The 15486-nt window shown below is 31.9% G+C and overlaps 1 protein-coding gene across 1 annotated transcript in view; it reads left to right on the plus strand.

Moving 5' to 3' along the window:
* LOC107449740 (uncharacterized) overlaps positions 1-15486 on the plus strand; it is a 41228-nt gene that overhangs the window by 11845 nt on the left and 13897 nt on the right. The window contains exon 3 of the mRNA XM_016065370.3: positions 14561-14662. Within this exon, the coding sequence (XP_015920856.1) occupies positions 14561-14662 (102 nt within the window). The remainder of the gene's footprint in view (positions 1-14560; positions 14663-15486) is intronic.

Here is a 15486-nt window from a genome sequence, read left to right on the forward strand (position 1 = left end):
TATATATTTGGTACACTGTACATTTAATGAGAATCCATGCTCAATTTTTATATATTCAATTGCTATAAATATTTATAAAAAAGATGTAAGTTAGGTCTCATTTTTTTCTACAATTTTGCCTAACTGTAGTCGCTATTTTTATACAATACATCGGTAAATTATGTTGCCCTCCGCATTTCATAGCCAGTTTACTGTAAATATATTTAAATTAGGTACATAAATATTTATTTCAGCTATTTTTTTCAGTCTAAATTATTGATTTATGTCCCAATGTCCAACTCCCGTAATTCATTGGTGTAGTTCTAGCGCGATGTTAACAATCAAATCAAATTATAATCTAATACTTTTGAATTTCTTAAATTATTTTTATAATTTATTCTTATAAACTATATGCAGAGCCGCGATGGCTCAGGGGATAGAGCATTCGCCTTCCAGTGAGGTGAACCGGGTTCGAATCACAGCGATGGCTAGTTGATACGAATTCCGCATCCGGCTTGCACCGACCACAGTGCTGACGTGAAATATCCTCAGTGGTCGACGGATCATGGGTTGCAATCCCTTTGCCGTCACGCTAACCGTGGGAGGTTCTCGTGGTCTTACTCTCCATGTAACGCAAATGCGGGTTAGTTCCATCAAAAAAGTCCTCCACGAACGCAAATTTCTCCCAATACTAAATGCAGGAGTTCCCTTGTCTTCTGGATTGGGTTCAAAATTACAAGACTACGGAGTTGAACATTAGTAGTCGTAAACTCAAAAATTGGGTCGGCTGTTCAACGACGGTTATAAAATAAAATAAAACTATATGCAAGACCTTTTAATGTATGAATAACAAAAATAAATTACTCAAACCTTTCCAAACAGTTTTTAGTTTTTTACATTTTAAATTAAAATTTAATGCGGTACTATCTTTTACGTTAAAATAAAAATACACTAAAACAATCATGCAAATGAATATTTTAAGCTAACATACTTCTGTTAATTTTAGCATAGTCTAGCAAAAGATTTGCGTCATAAAAAAGGATTAATGAATTTCTAATCTAATTATTATTTTCTTAAATATTTTCACGAGACAGTTTATAATTAAAAAATATTTAAGTCAAAAGCACTTTGTTTTCATTGTTTTTAATAATAAAGTATTAGTTTGTAGGAAAGCAGACAAATAAAAGATTTGTGTTATGGAATGTTAATTAAAAAACTTATCCTATTTCATTAATTTTCTTTGTCCTTAGAACTTTAGAAAAAATAAATTATGACAGCTTTCTGTTTAGGTTTAGAAACATTTTAAAGTCATTTAACAGATATTCCACGACCAAATCAAACATGAAAGATTAATGAAGCAAATATAATTATTTCAGTTGTGTTTGCTTCCACATAGTAAAAAATTTGTTTGAAAGTCATAAGTAGCTTCTAACTCTAAAACTAACTTGCTACTTTTTTTAAAATTTTTTTTTCATCGACGCTATTAGCAGGAAAAAGTATAATATAAAGTTAAGTTAATTAAAAACTTTGCAATTGTAAATTTAAAGTTGAAAGAGTAAAAAAAAGAAAATTAATCGACAAAAAAAAATTAATTTCCTTTCTCCCCCGTGTTAATTGAAAAATTTTCTATCTAAAAATATTTTTAATGAGTTCTGTGAGGAAGAAGTCGTGTTTACGAAATTTGAATGAAAAGCGACTTCAAATAGTACAGAATATGAAAAACAGAATTTTGTGAAAATTTTGCATATTTTTAATTGATAACTTATGACAACTAAATCGATGATAATATAATTTTTTTTTAAAATGTAGATACTTGTAACACTTATCTTATCACATANATATATTTTTTTTTTTTTTTCAAAGGAATAATTTCGCAATAAGGAATTGAAATATCAAGCGTGTGAGCTGCCATAAACATGAAAGCGTAAAAGTACATGTTTAGAAATTTCTGTATGAAAATTCTTTTCGAGCATGGACAACGAAAATCTGAAACAAATAGAGCCATAAGTTGGGAAGACGTGAAAGGTTAAAAGCGAATAGTTCATATCAACTAACAAAATGTTCTACATCTTTTTAAAATTATACTTACACAGATTTTGTATCTGTGTTTCAGTAATCGTCTTCTCTAGTTGTAATACTTCTATTGGATCGAAGTATAGGTGTCAAAGCTTTTATATTGAGATAGTAAAAAAAAACAAAAAAAAACTTGGTTCTTTGATGTTCTTTTTATTATTATTTTTATCTCCTCTCTTCCCTATTTTATACGGTTGTAATCAGAATAAATATACGTAATGCTTACCACATTGCCATTGGTTAGGAAACAGTGGAGGCTTAACCTCCATGCCCACAACGGAGTGCTTTTAGGCTTAGTATAAATAGTAACACATTTTTCTTTCAAAATAACAACACATAGTCCCTATTGAAAAGCAGATAAACGTTTAATTTAAATATCCTAATTGGATTTTTATTCAATAATTAATGCAAGAAAATGTCTAGATGTTCTTAATAAAAATAAATTCCAGAAAATGCATGACATTGCTACTACAAAATTTCTAGTACAGGTATGTATAGCCATTTTACAGCCAAACGTTTTACATCAGTAACTTTTTTCTAAAGATGGTTTAAACACCTAGCAAAATGCAGAAGTAAAGATTTTTTTGTTTTCTTTCTGAAGCCATTTATAAAGTTTTAAAAAATGTCAATCTTCATTTTTAAACATTTTGACTTTTTAAAAGAAATTCAGTCAGTCTTCAAGTTCTTTAAAGAGCTTTATTTATTCCCCCCCCCCTAAAGTTTCTGATGCAAACAAAACTTTTTCTAAAGTTCATGTAAAAAATAATTTGGCACAATCGTCATTCAAGTAAACTAAATGGGCAGTTTTATTGATTTTTTTTTCTTTCTAGTAATGATTTTTTTTTTTAGAATTCTTTTCAAATGTTCCAAATTCCTCACATTGACTAAATTGAGTTCACAATATCTTGCCAAATTTATCTGCACCTTGCAAAGAACGGAATGTAATAGCTTTTTTTGGTCTCGTAAAATATTTCTTTACACTGTAAAGAATATAACTATTTTAATGGCTTCGCTATTACTTGGAGTTTTCAAAATCTTGTGTCTGGTTTTAGAAAATCCGTTGGCAGTTTGTTCTCACTCTTCGGAAAAAAAGTTTTTATCTTTTGATGTCATAAAGTTCATTTCATTTTTCCAAATTGCCAAAAATATATCCTAATATTTTATTTCGTCGTAGCGCGGAGGTAATAGAATAATTTCATTAAAAATTTATACAGGTTTTGTTTTATCTATCTTTCGTAACCTGAATTCTAAAAATATTTTTAGAACTAGATGTAAAAATAAAAATAGGAAAATAATTTTTGTTCTCTTTTGTTTATTTTTAAGGGCGTTTAATTTTATTTTGTCTTTTAAAACATGCAAAAATGTATTTTGATAAAAAACCATTATTTCCATTTCTATAAACCTTTATTTTCATGGCTTGTTCATGACTTCCAATAAAGCTTATTTACATAAATAACACTTATTTTTGTAAATAAGACTTTATTTTTAAAACTAAAGATAACAATAACGCATAGCAGTACGTACAAGTTACGCTGATTGGTTGGAAATTGGATTGTTGCTGTTTCTAATGTGACTTGCCATTACTAGCAAGGCTACTTGGTGAAACCAAGCGAATTTAAAGCAGAGGGTGCGTTTCTTGTTTTTCAGTGGCGCCATCTAAATACAAGAATATGACTTGAGCCACACACATGCCATTGCCCGTTTAAAAGGCTGACCCATTCAGACATTCATTCATCCACAAATCGTAATTTTGACCTGAACCAGAGAACGATCAATCTCCAGTTCAGTATCCCCCGAAGTATGATATTTTTTAATAATTGTAACATGGAGGACTTTGTGACCCGACAGATTTAACGTGCACAAGTCACCAATTACTACACGGGGAGACTTTAGCCGGTGGGGATCGAACTTACGATCCCTCGGACACGGACCCAACGCCTTACCAACCAGGCGATATATTCGTAAGGCAACAATGCGTATGCGAAATACCCCCGGTGAGCCGTGGTGGTTCAGGGGATAGAGCGCTAGCCTTCCAACGAGGTGACCCGCTGATTCGATTCAAGTAATGGTTGGGATTCGAATTCCGCACCCAGCTCGCATCGACCATAGTGTTGACACAATATATCCCCAGTGGTAGACGGATCATGGGTTAAAGTCCCGTTGCGGTCAGGCTAACCGTGGGAGATTTTCGTGGTTTTCCACACCGTGTAAAGCAAATGCGGGTTAGTTCCATCAAAAAGTCCTCCACGAAAGAAAATTTCTCCCAATACTTGATCCAGGAGTTCCCTTGTCTTCTGGATTGGGTTCAAAATTTCAAGGGTACGGAGTTGAACATTAGTAGGCGTAAACCCAAAAATTGGGTCGGCTGTTCATTGACGGTTATAAAATAAAATATCCACAGTGCTAGCCGACCGCAGTGTTAGCCAAACTTGTAATAGAATCAAATTGCCATCGAATTGACAAAAGTAAATTTTTGGGGTGTCCCACTTCATGCTAAAACTGATCAGTTTAAGTCTGTAAAATCCTCCATGAAGACAAGTTTGTAGTGATATATTTTACAAGGTTACGGTTCCAAATGTTATTGCCTCTGAATTATAATTTAGGTGGATGTCCGGATACTTTTGACCTGATAGTATATTATATATTTTGACCTGATTGTATATTTTGACCTGATAGTATTCGGTGCGAGTTTGTGTTCTAATTGCCACTTTTCACTAAAACCGCCTTTACCGTGCTCTTGAAATAAACTTATTTTAGAGGGTTTGAATTTTGTCTTCGCTCTACTGATCTTAACTGTTATTGGCAAAGTTTGAAAATATTTTTATTTTTTATCACTTAATTATTAAGTTTTGATCCGTAATATTTATATTTTTAATTCTCCATTTTTTCTTTACAAGGGTTCTAAATATTTGATTATATTCATTATTGAGTATTCAAACATGCAGATAAATTTCCTTTAAAGTTTTTAACTTCTTCAGGATTCTCCCAAAATGTATATTGACAGTAAAAATTTATAACTTTGCTGAACTCTTTCAGATATTTTAACTTACTTCCACAGGTTGATCACTCCACAGGGAGAATAGGGAAAACCTGGAAAATATAGGGAATTTAAAAATCATCTAAAACAACAATAAAATGCAGGGAATTTCGTTTTTTATTTTCGTCTTTTTAAAAATGATAACCACTCGAAGTGCAGTCTATGGTATATTTAAGGATGATATTTCAGCTATATTAAACTAGTTCATTTACTATAGCATTATTTGTTTTAATCATGTTCAGCTGTTCCTTTTTTCTCTTAAGTTTTTTCAGCTATTATAACTATAGTTAGTCTAATATTGTTCATACAAGAGTACAGTGAACAGTGAACGTGTTTTTCCTCTTAATATATTCTGTCGTACAGGGAAAACACAGGGAATTTTTTTCCCTCCAGATCTGAGTTGCACGCACCCCTGTTCCAAAACTTCTTTCAATAAATATTTTAAAAATTTTTAATGCTTCTAAATACCTTCATAGTTTTTTTTTTTTTTTTGATTTGTTAACTTCTGAAATTTCTCTAAAAGTTTCAAGTTTATTCAATCTCTGGGCTTCAAGGTTTTTAAATTAACTTCCAAAATCCTTTAAGAATGTTAACCTTTATTGCACTTTGGTTTTTAAACTTGTTAAACTCTTTCAGGGTTTTCTGACACTCTGCAAGCAAAAATATACTTTGGAATTTTTCAATAATAGAAAACAGTCTAATACTTACTAACAAAATCTGTTAGATCATCGGAATTATATTTGTACTAAAATTTAAAATCCGACGAAAAATAGTTTAGAAAAACAAATTTCATTCATATTAAAAAAAAAATTTCAATGATGAATAACTGTTTCGCTTAGATCTAAACAACTGCTAATAAGTGCGAATTTGAAAATTTATTGTTTGATAGTGAGCCGTGTCGGGAAGATTTTACCTTTAACGCAAAAAATTCTTGATATTTCATAACCATAAACTATTAAAATACTAAATATTTTATTTTTCACTTATTTTGACCAAATTAATACAAAATAATGAAAAAATTATAAAAAATATGTTTCATTAAAATTCTGTGTCAAAGGATTAAAATTTTGTTGACTTTCAAAATTCTTTCGAAGCTTTCAACTTTGTTAAACACCTTCTAATATTTTTTCTTCCTTTTAAATATTGTTTCATTTCACAACTATCTAATGAAAATAAATTCCGCTTTTGTTTGATACTTTTCATGAGTATGTATTAACTTTTTTAGATTTTATAATATATAAAGTGTATTATATCTAGAGCAAACCCCGAAATGAATATATATTTTGTGTCCACCTAAAAGCAAAACTTTTATAATTTTAGTCAGAAGAATCTGTCATCTAAAATGATGTATTACCTAATTTACCTTAGACAAAAATATGAACACCCAATTTGACAATTATTTATAACTGTCTTTTTCATTACACTTACCTAATCTGATTTCCTAGCTGAAATAATAAGAGGTGTCTCAAAAAACTTTCAACCTTGAACTTTAAAGCCAAAACGTTTCAGGAATTAATTCAAGCGCAAGCTAATTCTTGCAACTTTAAATAGCTAAGTGGACGGAGGATTTATTGTTTCATGGTAAAATGGTACAAGGTTTTAGTTCTTCACTTAGGAGGGCGTGGTTTTTCTATACATAATAAAAATCGATTTGTATACATAGTCCTGTAAGGAGGTTATTAATATGTAAAGCTGTTTCATCTGTTAGAAAAGTACACTTTGCTCTTTAATACTGTTAATTTATGTCATTTCTTTCCCCGAAAAAATATAACATATTTGAAATGCATAGTTATTTTTTAAACAAATGCATATTTATCTTTGAATAATTGAGTATTGTAATTGAATTGGTAAGGTTTTTAATTTGCTTTAATAGTTCCAAAGATGTGATGAAATTTATAAATGTAAAATTAATAACAAGGAAAAAATTAGAAACTTGTTTGTCCGAAGGTAACTCCACGTAAAAAATAGTTTTCATGTATATTTACCATTTTATTTAGATATATTTTATTTTATTTTAAAACCGGCGTTGAACAGCCCGATTCTGCATTGACGATTATTAATGTTCTACTCCATTGCCTTGTAATTTTGAATCCACCCCAGATGACAAGAGAACTCCTATATTGGAACAAACTAGGCTTCGTGTTGGAGTTTTTGATGCAACTAACTCGTCCATGCGTTACATCGAGAGGAAACCTCGAAAATTTCTCACGGTTTGCCCCATGGTAAAGAGATTCTAACCCATGATCTGTCTATAACTGAGAATTTTTTACGTCAACACTGTGGTCAGAGTGAGCCGAGAGCAGAATTCGCATTGACCAGCTATCGCTTGGATTCGAATTTGGGTCACCTTATTGAGAGGCGAGCGTTCTATCCAATGAGTCACTGTCTAAATTGATTAATGTAGTTGTAATAATTAATATATTTGTAATAAATAATTCTATTGAAATAAATTAATATATTTGTCAAAAAGAAAAACATTATAAATAAAAGCTGTTTCGGAATTTATGCACGATTTAAATTAAATAGAAAATTAATTATTTAGTGCTGACAACCGAAAAAAGAAAAACAGTTGACAGTGAAGGGTTATTAAAATGCAACATTACGACTAAGAAGAACGCGTTTTCATTGATAAAGTCCATAAAACAATCTACCGCATGACCTATTTCCTGGTCGTGTTTCAGTGATCAGAATTGGTCCCCTAAAATTGTGTGATTTAATACTATTTGATTTCTTTCCATGGAGTTATTCAAAGAGTCAAATGTATATGTCAATAAGAAAATTCAAAGCTGCATCAACGGAATTTATGCAAAATGGTCACGAAAAATTTCAGCAAAAGAGTGCGTATGCGCCAGATAAGCCGTAGCTGTCGTTCTCCGGATCTGCTATTCCATATATAAACCTATCTTATGTACTTAATTTTTCAATAAATACAGGGTGTCTCAGTTAAACGTTTCAGAACTCCTAGTAGGGGTAGAGTGTATCCTGACGACTTGAAATCATATAGCAATGCGGGGTAGGAAATGCTTTCCAGAGACGGTAGATGGCGTTGCTTTCCAGTGCGTTGGCCTCTTCGGTCACCCGACCTATCATGTCTTGCTTTTTATTTCTGGGGTCACATGAAAACGCTGGCTTATGGCACCCCTGTTGACAATGCTGAGGAGCTGGTTGGAAGAATTGCATTAGCTGCCGGAGAAATTCGAGATATGCTTGGAGTATCGCTGAATGTTCGGATGTCCATGCGCCGGAGATGTGAGGTGTGCATTGTAGCCGGTGGCAGAAACTTCCAACACTTACTTTGACCCATGTACCTTATGCTTATTTCAATGTATTATTAAAACGATTTTTCACTTACGATCTCTTTCCTTTATGGTGCTTCTGTGTACATTACCGCCTCAGGAGAGCATTCCCGACCCCTCATTGCTATATGATTTCGAGTCGTCAGCATGGGCGGACAAAGGCCTAGGCAAACTAGGCACGTGCCTAGGACCCGTAATTTTTGGGGCCCGAAAATTAGGTTTTTAATTTTTATAATAAATTTTTATTTTTATTTAACAGACAAACGTGATATTCATAATTATTGCTGAAACGTATTCAAATTATGTCGAATCGTTGATTGATAAAGTCGACAAGTGTTCCCGTGCTTATATGCATCTACGCCCGCGAGTGTCGATGTGTGTAAACACGATCGAGCCTCTCGCCTATCGAGCCTTTACTGCGCACGGGTTCAAAAAGTCAAACGTAGCTATTTAAAATCAGTGTCTCCTGAACAAATTGCATTTTATGTGAGTTGTGATTGAAAATTGTGCAATTATGACTTAAGTACCTAGACTTGATTGCAAATAAACTGTTTTGGATTCATAGTTAACACTTTCTGGAATTCCTAAAATAAAAATGTAAGTTTTTATAAAAGTATTACAGTACTTAATTAAAATAATATATAATATAAAATACCACAAATTGTGATTTTGTTTGTGATTGTGATATTGAGTAAAAATAAAATTAATTGAAGATCATTTTCTTCTTTCTTTTTAATACGTGGTCTTTAAAATGAGTTCCTATAAACATTTAAGTGGAAGTGAAAAAAAAAAAAAACGAAAAGCAGATCGAGATAAAGTGGCAAAACAAATGAAAATATCGTTGGACAAATTTTTAACTGTAGATGGAGAACAATTACAACAATCGTCATCATTTTCACAAATTTCACCTGCTCAAACTCCAGAAACATCATTTGTGTCCGAAACTATTCTGCAAGAAGACCAGCATAATGATGAAACTAAGAGTTTTGTAAACGATATTGCATTATGGCCAGAATCTTGGCAAACAATAATTCTGGTGGCCAAGGCCAGAATACTTAACAGACGCCATGCAATTGTATTATATAAAAAATCCACCAAAATCAATAAATGGATAGTTGGAATCATCTTTTATTCGATGCAACGAAGGGTCAAAACAAATCACAAGAAAATTAACTATTGCCTCCTTCTTCAGAGCAATTAATAGTGGGGAAAAAGTTAAAAGAGATTGGTTGGCTTATACTGAAACCAACAACTTATTGTACTGTTACGTCTGTAAATTACTTTCCAAGCAAACAGCGCGATGCTTGGACGAATGATAGGAAAAATGTTCAAAAACAATTGTCAGAGCATGAAAACTCCTGTGACCACATTAACTCTACTTTAAATATTATAACAAGATCTAAAATTACCGGTCACATTGACACTGAATTGGAAAAACAAATTATAAGTGAAAAAAATATTGGAGGGAAGTACTTAAACGTGTGGTAGCGACAATCAAATTTATTTCTTCATACTCTTTAGCGTTTCGTGATAAAAATAAAGTGTTTTTTTAGTGAAAATAATGCTAGTTATATAGGTGCTGTAGAAAAATACTTGATGAACCACCACTAGATGGCATTGTTAACTGTTAAAGATTCTTGTTAAAAAGAGACATCTACGCCTTTGGAATGTAGTTGTAGTTGTAGCAGCCTTTTGTCCTGTATATTTAATGTGATAATATATTCTTCTGTTGTCACTTAACCCCTTGGACTGGTTATTGGCATGGGCGGATCGTGAATTTGTGGGGCCCTGGGCTGAAACTACTTTGAGGCCCTAATAGCCATTTTGTCAAAAAACTGTTTTCTATAGTGATGTAGATAAGTGTATAGAAAAAAATAAGACAATAAAATAATTTTATTTATTTTTATTTGTCTATACAAGCAGCAACTGTACAGCATTATTGCAAAAGAAATTGACAGGTTATGTGTAGTTATGTTATATAAATTATAAAGCAACCTTTCTGCATTTTTGTGCTGCAAATTCTTTATTTGCTCATCACATTGTAAGTTCTTCGTTAAATCACAATTTATGGAAAGAACTGATAAATGATTTAGTCGATGGTTCGACATTGTTGTCCTATATTTGTTTTCTATATATGACATCCTGGAGAAAGAGTGCTCAGCTTCACAGCTAGTGATTGGCAAACTTAAAAAAAATCCTTAAGATAGTCTAGCAATTTGGGAAAACGTCCTCAAATTTCTTTTCATAAATTAGCATAAAAATTTCACTGCAAGAGGTGTAAGACTCTAACTTAGACTGAAGTAAATAAGATTTTAACTGAATGCACTCATTCACTAAATGATCGTCTACGTCATCTGGATAATAATCAACAATACGAGTATTACGTACACTTTCCAGATCTATGTTTTCCATATTTTTGTCTTGCAAATCCATTAAAAATTGGAATTTCTTGCTATACATCTCATAGACTTGGCTCCTTTTGTTTAAATCCATAATCAGCTTATCCAACGCAACGTTTAGCTTGTCCCTTTTTAATTCTTCTGCGCCGTGTACTGAGAATTTATCTGTAGACTTATCTGAAAATTTTGGAGTAATGCGTCTCTTGTTTATGTCATTGCAGTCTATTCCCACACTAGTACTTAATTTTTTAGCTTTCTCTTCGTAATCCTATAGCTTCATATCTGATTGGTGCCTTATGTTGCTCACGAAGTCTTTTAATGATACAATTAACTTGTTGCCTTCACGTGTCAACCACACTAACATTGATTTCTTATATTCATTAGAATTTTCATGATTTTCTAAACAAGCTCCTATGTGTTTCCTATCAGAAAATCTGGTTATGTATTGAGAAAGGATTTTAGAAAAAAGTTTGCAAGTCAAACAATAAACAGTACCAACCGTGGTTGAATAACATAATCAAAATTTTTCCAGTGATTGACCATTTTTCATTTTCTTAATGAAATACCTATTTGAAAATGTTGGATATTTATTTTGAAAGTCAGTCATTTCATGTGAGAGTATGTCATTAATAAAATCATTATTTAGCAATTCTGACCACAAGCCAACGTCAACATATTTCTCAAGCTCAAACTTAATATTCTCTAAATTTCTTTCCGCCTCGGTATTACCGTCCTCTTGCTGAACACCAATATAGTTTTCAGTGGGATCAGAGAGTTTCTGGTACTCAAGACAGTTATTAGTAAACTAAACAAGTTTATCATTGACGACGAGAACAGAAGTGCGGTGAAAAAAAACTAAATTACGCCGGGCGTTAAGTCCCCCGTAATAGACGCGAAAAAATACACTGACCAAAAACAAGCGACGGGTAATTCCCCGTTCCGTTCGATAGACGCGCACATGCATAGGTTGATTGATTTCAGCGTTGCCAACCTCATAATATAATTTTTTTTAATATTAGATATTTTTTTTAATTCAAAATATCACCTATTGTTTTCAGTGGGGACTGGGGCCCTTTGTTTCCACGGGGCCCTGGGCTGCAGCCCAAAGAGCCCTTATGTAGATCCGCCCCTGGTTATTGGAGTAGTTTTCTTTATTTTAAGAAAATCAGATAAATCTTCGGTGTATTTCATAACCCATTAGAATTAATTAAACTCGAAAAGAGAAAGGTGCTTTGGAATATTTATCCGATTTCGATCCATTTATGCGGGAACACATGAAAAAATATGCAAACTGCGGCACCGGAATTATAAACTATTTGTCGTCTACAATATGTGATGAATTTATTTCTATTATATCGAAAGATTTACAACTCACGATAGCGAACGAAATAAAAGAAGCCAAATTTTACTCTCTAATTATTGATTCAACACCTGATATATCTCACGTAGATCAGCTGACCGTCATTATTCGCTATGTTCTTCCAAGTGGTATAAAAAAAAAGATTTTTGGGATTTCTACCTATATTTTCTCATACTGGTGAATACTTGGAGAAAGTTATTTTAGAATTTTTAAATAATATGGATTTAGACATCACTAACTGTCTGGGACAGAGTTATGATAATGCGTTTAATATGCCAGGTAAATATAAGGGACTCCAATCCAGAATAAAACAACATATTTTTTCTGTCCATTTTATACCATGCGCAAATCATTCATTAAATTTAATTGGAAACGCTTTTACCGAAAGTTTCATGGAGATGACAATTTTTTTTCAATTTAGTTCAGGTATTTTTTTCAAATTCTGCACATAGGTGGAATGCATTACAAAAATTTTGTAAGAGCAAACACTTGACTATTAAACCCGTTTGTGACACCAGATGGTCTGCTCGTTCCAATGCTGTGAAATCCTTAAAGGAAAATTATGAAGAAATTAAACATTGTTTACATTATTTTTCCTCAAACAAATATGAAAAACCATTAACAAGATCCGAAGCTGCCGATTTACATAAAAAACTTGATACATTTGAGTATGCACTTAATTAAATGTAAATAATTAATAATTAAATGTGAGTAAATTAAAGTTACATAGTTCATAATGGGATAACAATTTTTATACCTTACGACTCAAATCTTTTTTAACCAATATTGAATTAAATAATAAAAGTTAATAGGTTACTGAGGGAAAACAATTTCTGTTGCATCAGATTTTTTAATGAAACTCGGATATTTTCGCGTCACTGACTTCAAATCTGCAATCTGTTTCTTTCTCCAAGCTTCAGTTTTATTTATTCAAATTACATTTTAGTCTATTTTTTATCGAAGTGTACAAGTTTAAAAACGTTATATATAATAGGGTTTTTTATATATAGTGCGACAAACTTCTAAGGAAGTTAGTGCAATTATATCAAGTTTGAAACTGTATTGGAGCTCATACACGGAAGTGTGATCATACGCAGCTAGGGGCGCATCCGTAATGAGAACTGTTTCTTACTGTGCTTCTGAACGAGTTATAATAAGAAAGCAATCTCCTGAAACGATCCTTTGCTCGACATTTCTGAGCATAGGTTCCTATGCAATTTTAGTCTTGATAATGTGCTCTGACTCCCATAATAGTCTGTCACTACATTTACACGAACCCCTGTTATACATAACGTTTTTAAACTAGTACATTTCAATAAAAAATAGACTGAAAATGTCATTTAAGAAAAATCTGTAGCTTTAAGAGCTAAATTAATTTTAGATTTGAAATTTGCATGCCAGAATTAAGCAAGATCAGGTATTTGTATAAATACCATGAAAATCCCCCCCCCCCTTAGAAAATATAAAGAGGATTTTTTTACACGGAATTATTGTTGGATAAATAAGCTCTTAGGGTGTAAAAAAATTATATTTTCTTAGATTAAGAGAAATATGAAAAATAATATATATTTCGATTAACCTATAATAATCCTTAATACATATTTCTATTATGTTTGACAAAAAATTAACACATTGGATGTTTAACTTGATATTTAAGCCAGAAAAAAATATTGAAACCTGATGAGCCATTAAAGGGAGAGACGAGATCAAAATTATTAAAACTTGTAACAAAATTATAAAACTGTATGATTTTTAGAAAAAACTGAGAAGAGATTCCTAAAGCAACTATTAAAAACGCTTAAAGTTTCCCCATGCAGTCAAACTGGTTTTAATATTTAATACTACCCTCCACAATCATTCGTCAATTAAATATATATACCCAGAAATGATTGTGCTCTTGAAAAAATCCAGATTTTTCGCAAATTGCGATCCGAAAATTTTTGAAAATCCAACAGCCAGAAGTTTCAAGAAATCATCGATCACATTTATGTATACAAATTCTTCTATATTATATTTAAAAAGGCTAGAACTAGAATTTATACTTGGCATCTCTTTCATTTGTAAATATTTTTCTGCTAGAATAATAAATGCGACTAGAGATAAAAGTAAACTTATACATAATTATTAATTTAAATTATGCTGCATATAATTTATTTAGAATTTCATGTTGGGAAAATGTCAATGATTTAAATTTATAAAGACATTAATTTTTGAAGTGGGTCATTAATGATTTTACTCAAGAAATTTTCAGGATTTTTGAGTTGGGTTCACAATCACCTCTGCACAGGAAATAAGTTTATATAAGAAAAGCTATGACTATTGAACATTCATATTTTCTGGAGTTGCATGTATCATATTTTAATTAAATAAAAAAAATTGATAACAATGTATTTGAATGCATTTTATATATGTTTAGATTCTGTTAAAAGCACAATGGAAGAAGACGGTTTTGTACTAAAAACTTGTATTTCATATCTTTCCAATGACGATATTACATCCAGGGATACATGGTTGGATCGTAAGTATTGTTACGAATTTGTAAATTTATGTAAAGTTTTGTGAATATTCATTTGATATGAGGCTAAATATCTAAGCGAGCGGTTTGATTAGAAAATTTGCAAGAAAGTCGCGTAATTTTAACGTCGAGATAGAGAGAAAATAAAGCGTAACGTATTTCTTATGAAAAACTCGGTTTGGCGGCATTTTTGCCGACATGGCGATAATCTTAGCTATTTGGCGATGCTTGCCAACAAATCTAGCGAGAAAAGGATAGTTCTGGAAAATTCGAGTTTCGAAGCGATAGGGCCAATATTTACAACATGTGAGAATAAGGACAATGTGCGAGAATATAGGACAATTTGCAAGAACAATATGCGAGAATCGTCTGGAACCGTGTCAAAAGTTACAGGGTTTCGACGCCAAGCCTATAAAAATGGGAAAGTGCCACACAAAGTAGAGAGTATTAGTCTGCTTGTGTCTGCAAGTGTTCTGATCTGTGAGTTCATTGAGTCATCTGTGGTTTCAAAGCCTGCGTTTTGATGTGATAAGCTGTTATTTGAGCTGTAATTCAGTGCTAGAAATAACAGTATTGCCTGGAAGATTCTGCTAACACATTTTAAGAGACTTAAGGGTTGTTTTATTTATCTCCAATCAAAATGAACCCCTGTGCTCGGTACAGTATTCTCTATTAATATGTAATAAATTACACTTATAATAGTGTTCTGAGTTTACCCCGTCTAAATATATATTTTTAAAGCCCTTTATCAAAAAAGAAGTAAAAAAGTATACGCTTTAGTTCTCAGATTAATATTAAAGCAAGCAGAAAATATCTAAAGTTGCGGA

The sequence above is a fragment of the Parasteatoda tepidariorum genome, chromosome 7, assembly GCF_043381705.1.
Source record: "Parasteatoda tepidariorum isolate YZ-2023 chromosome 7, CAS_Ptep_4.0, whole genome shotgun sequence".
Lineage (NCBI taxonomy): Eukaryota > Metazoa > Arthropoda > Arachnida > Araneae > Theridiidae > Parasteatoda > Parasteatoda tepidariorum.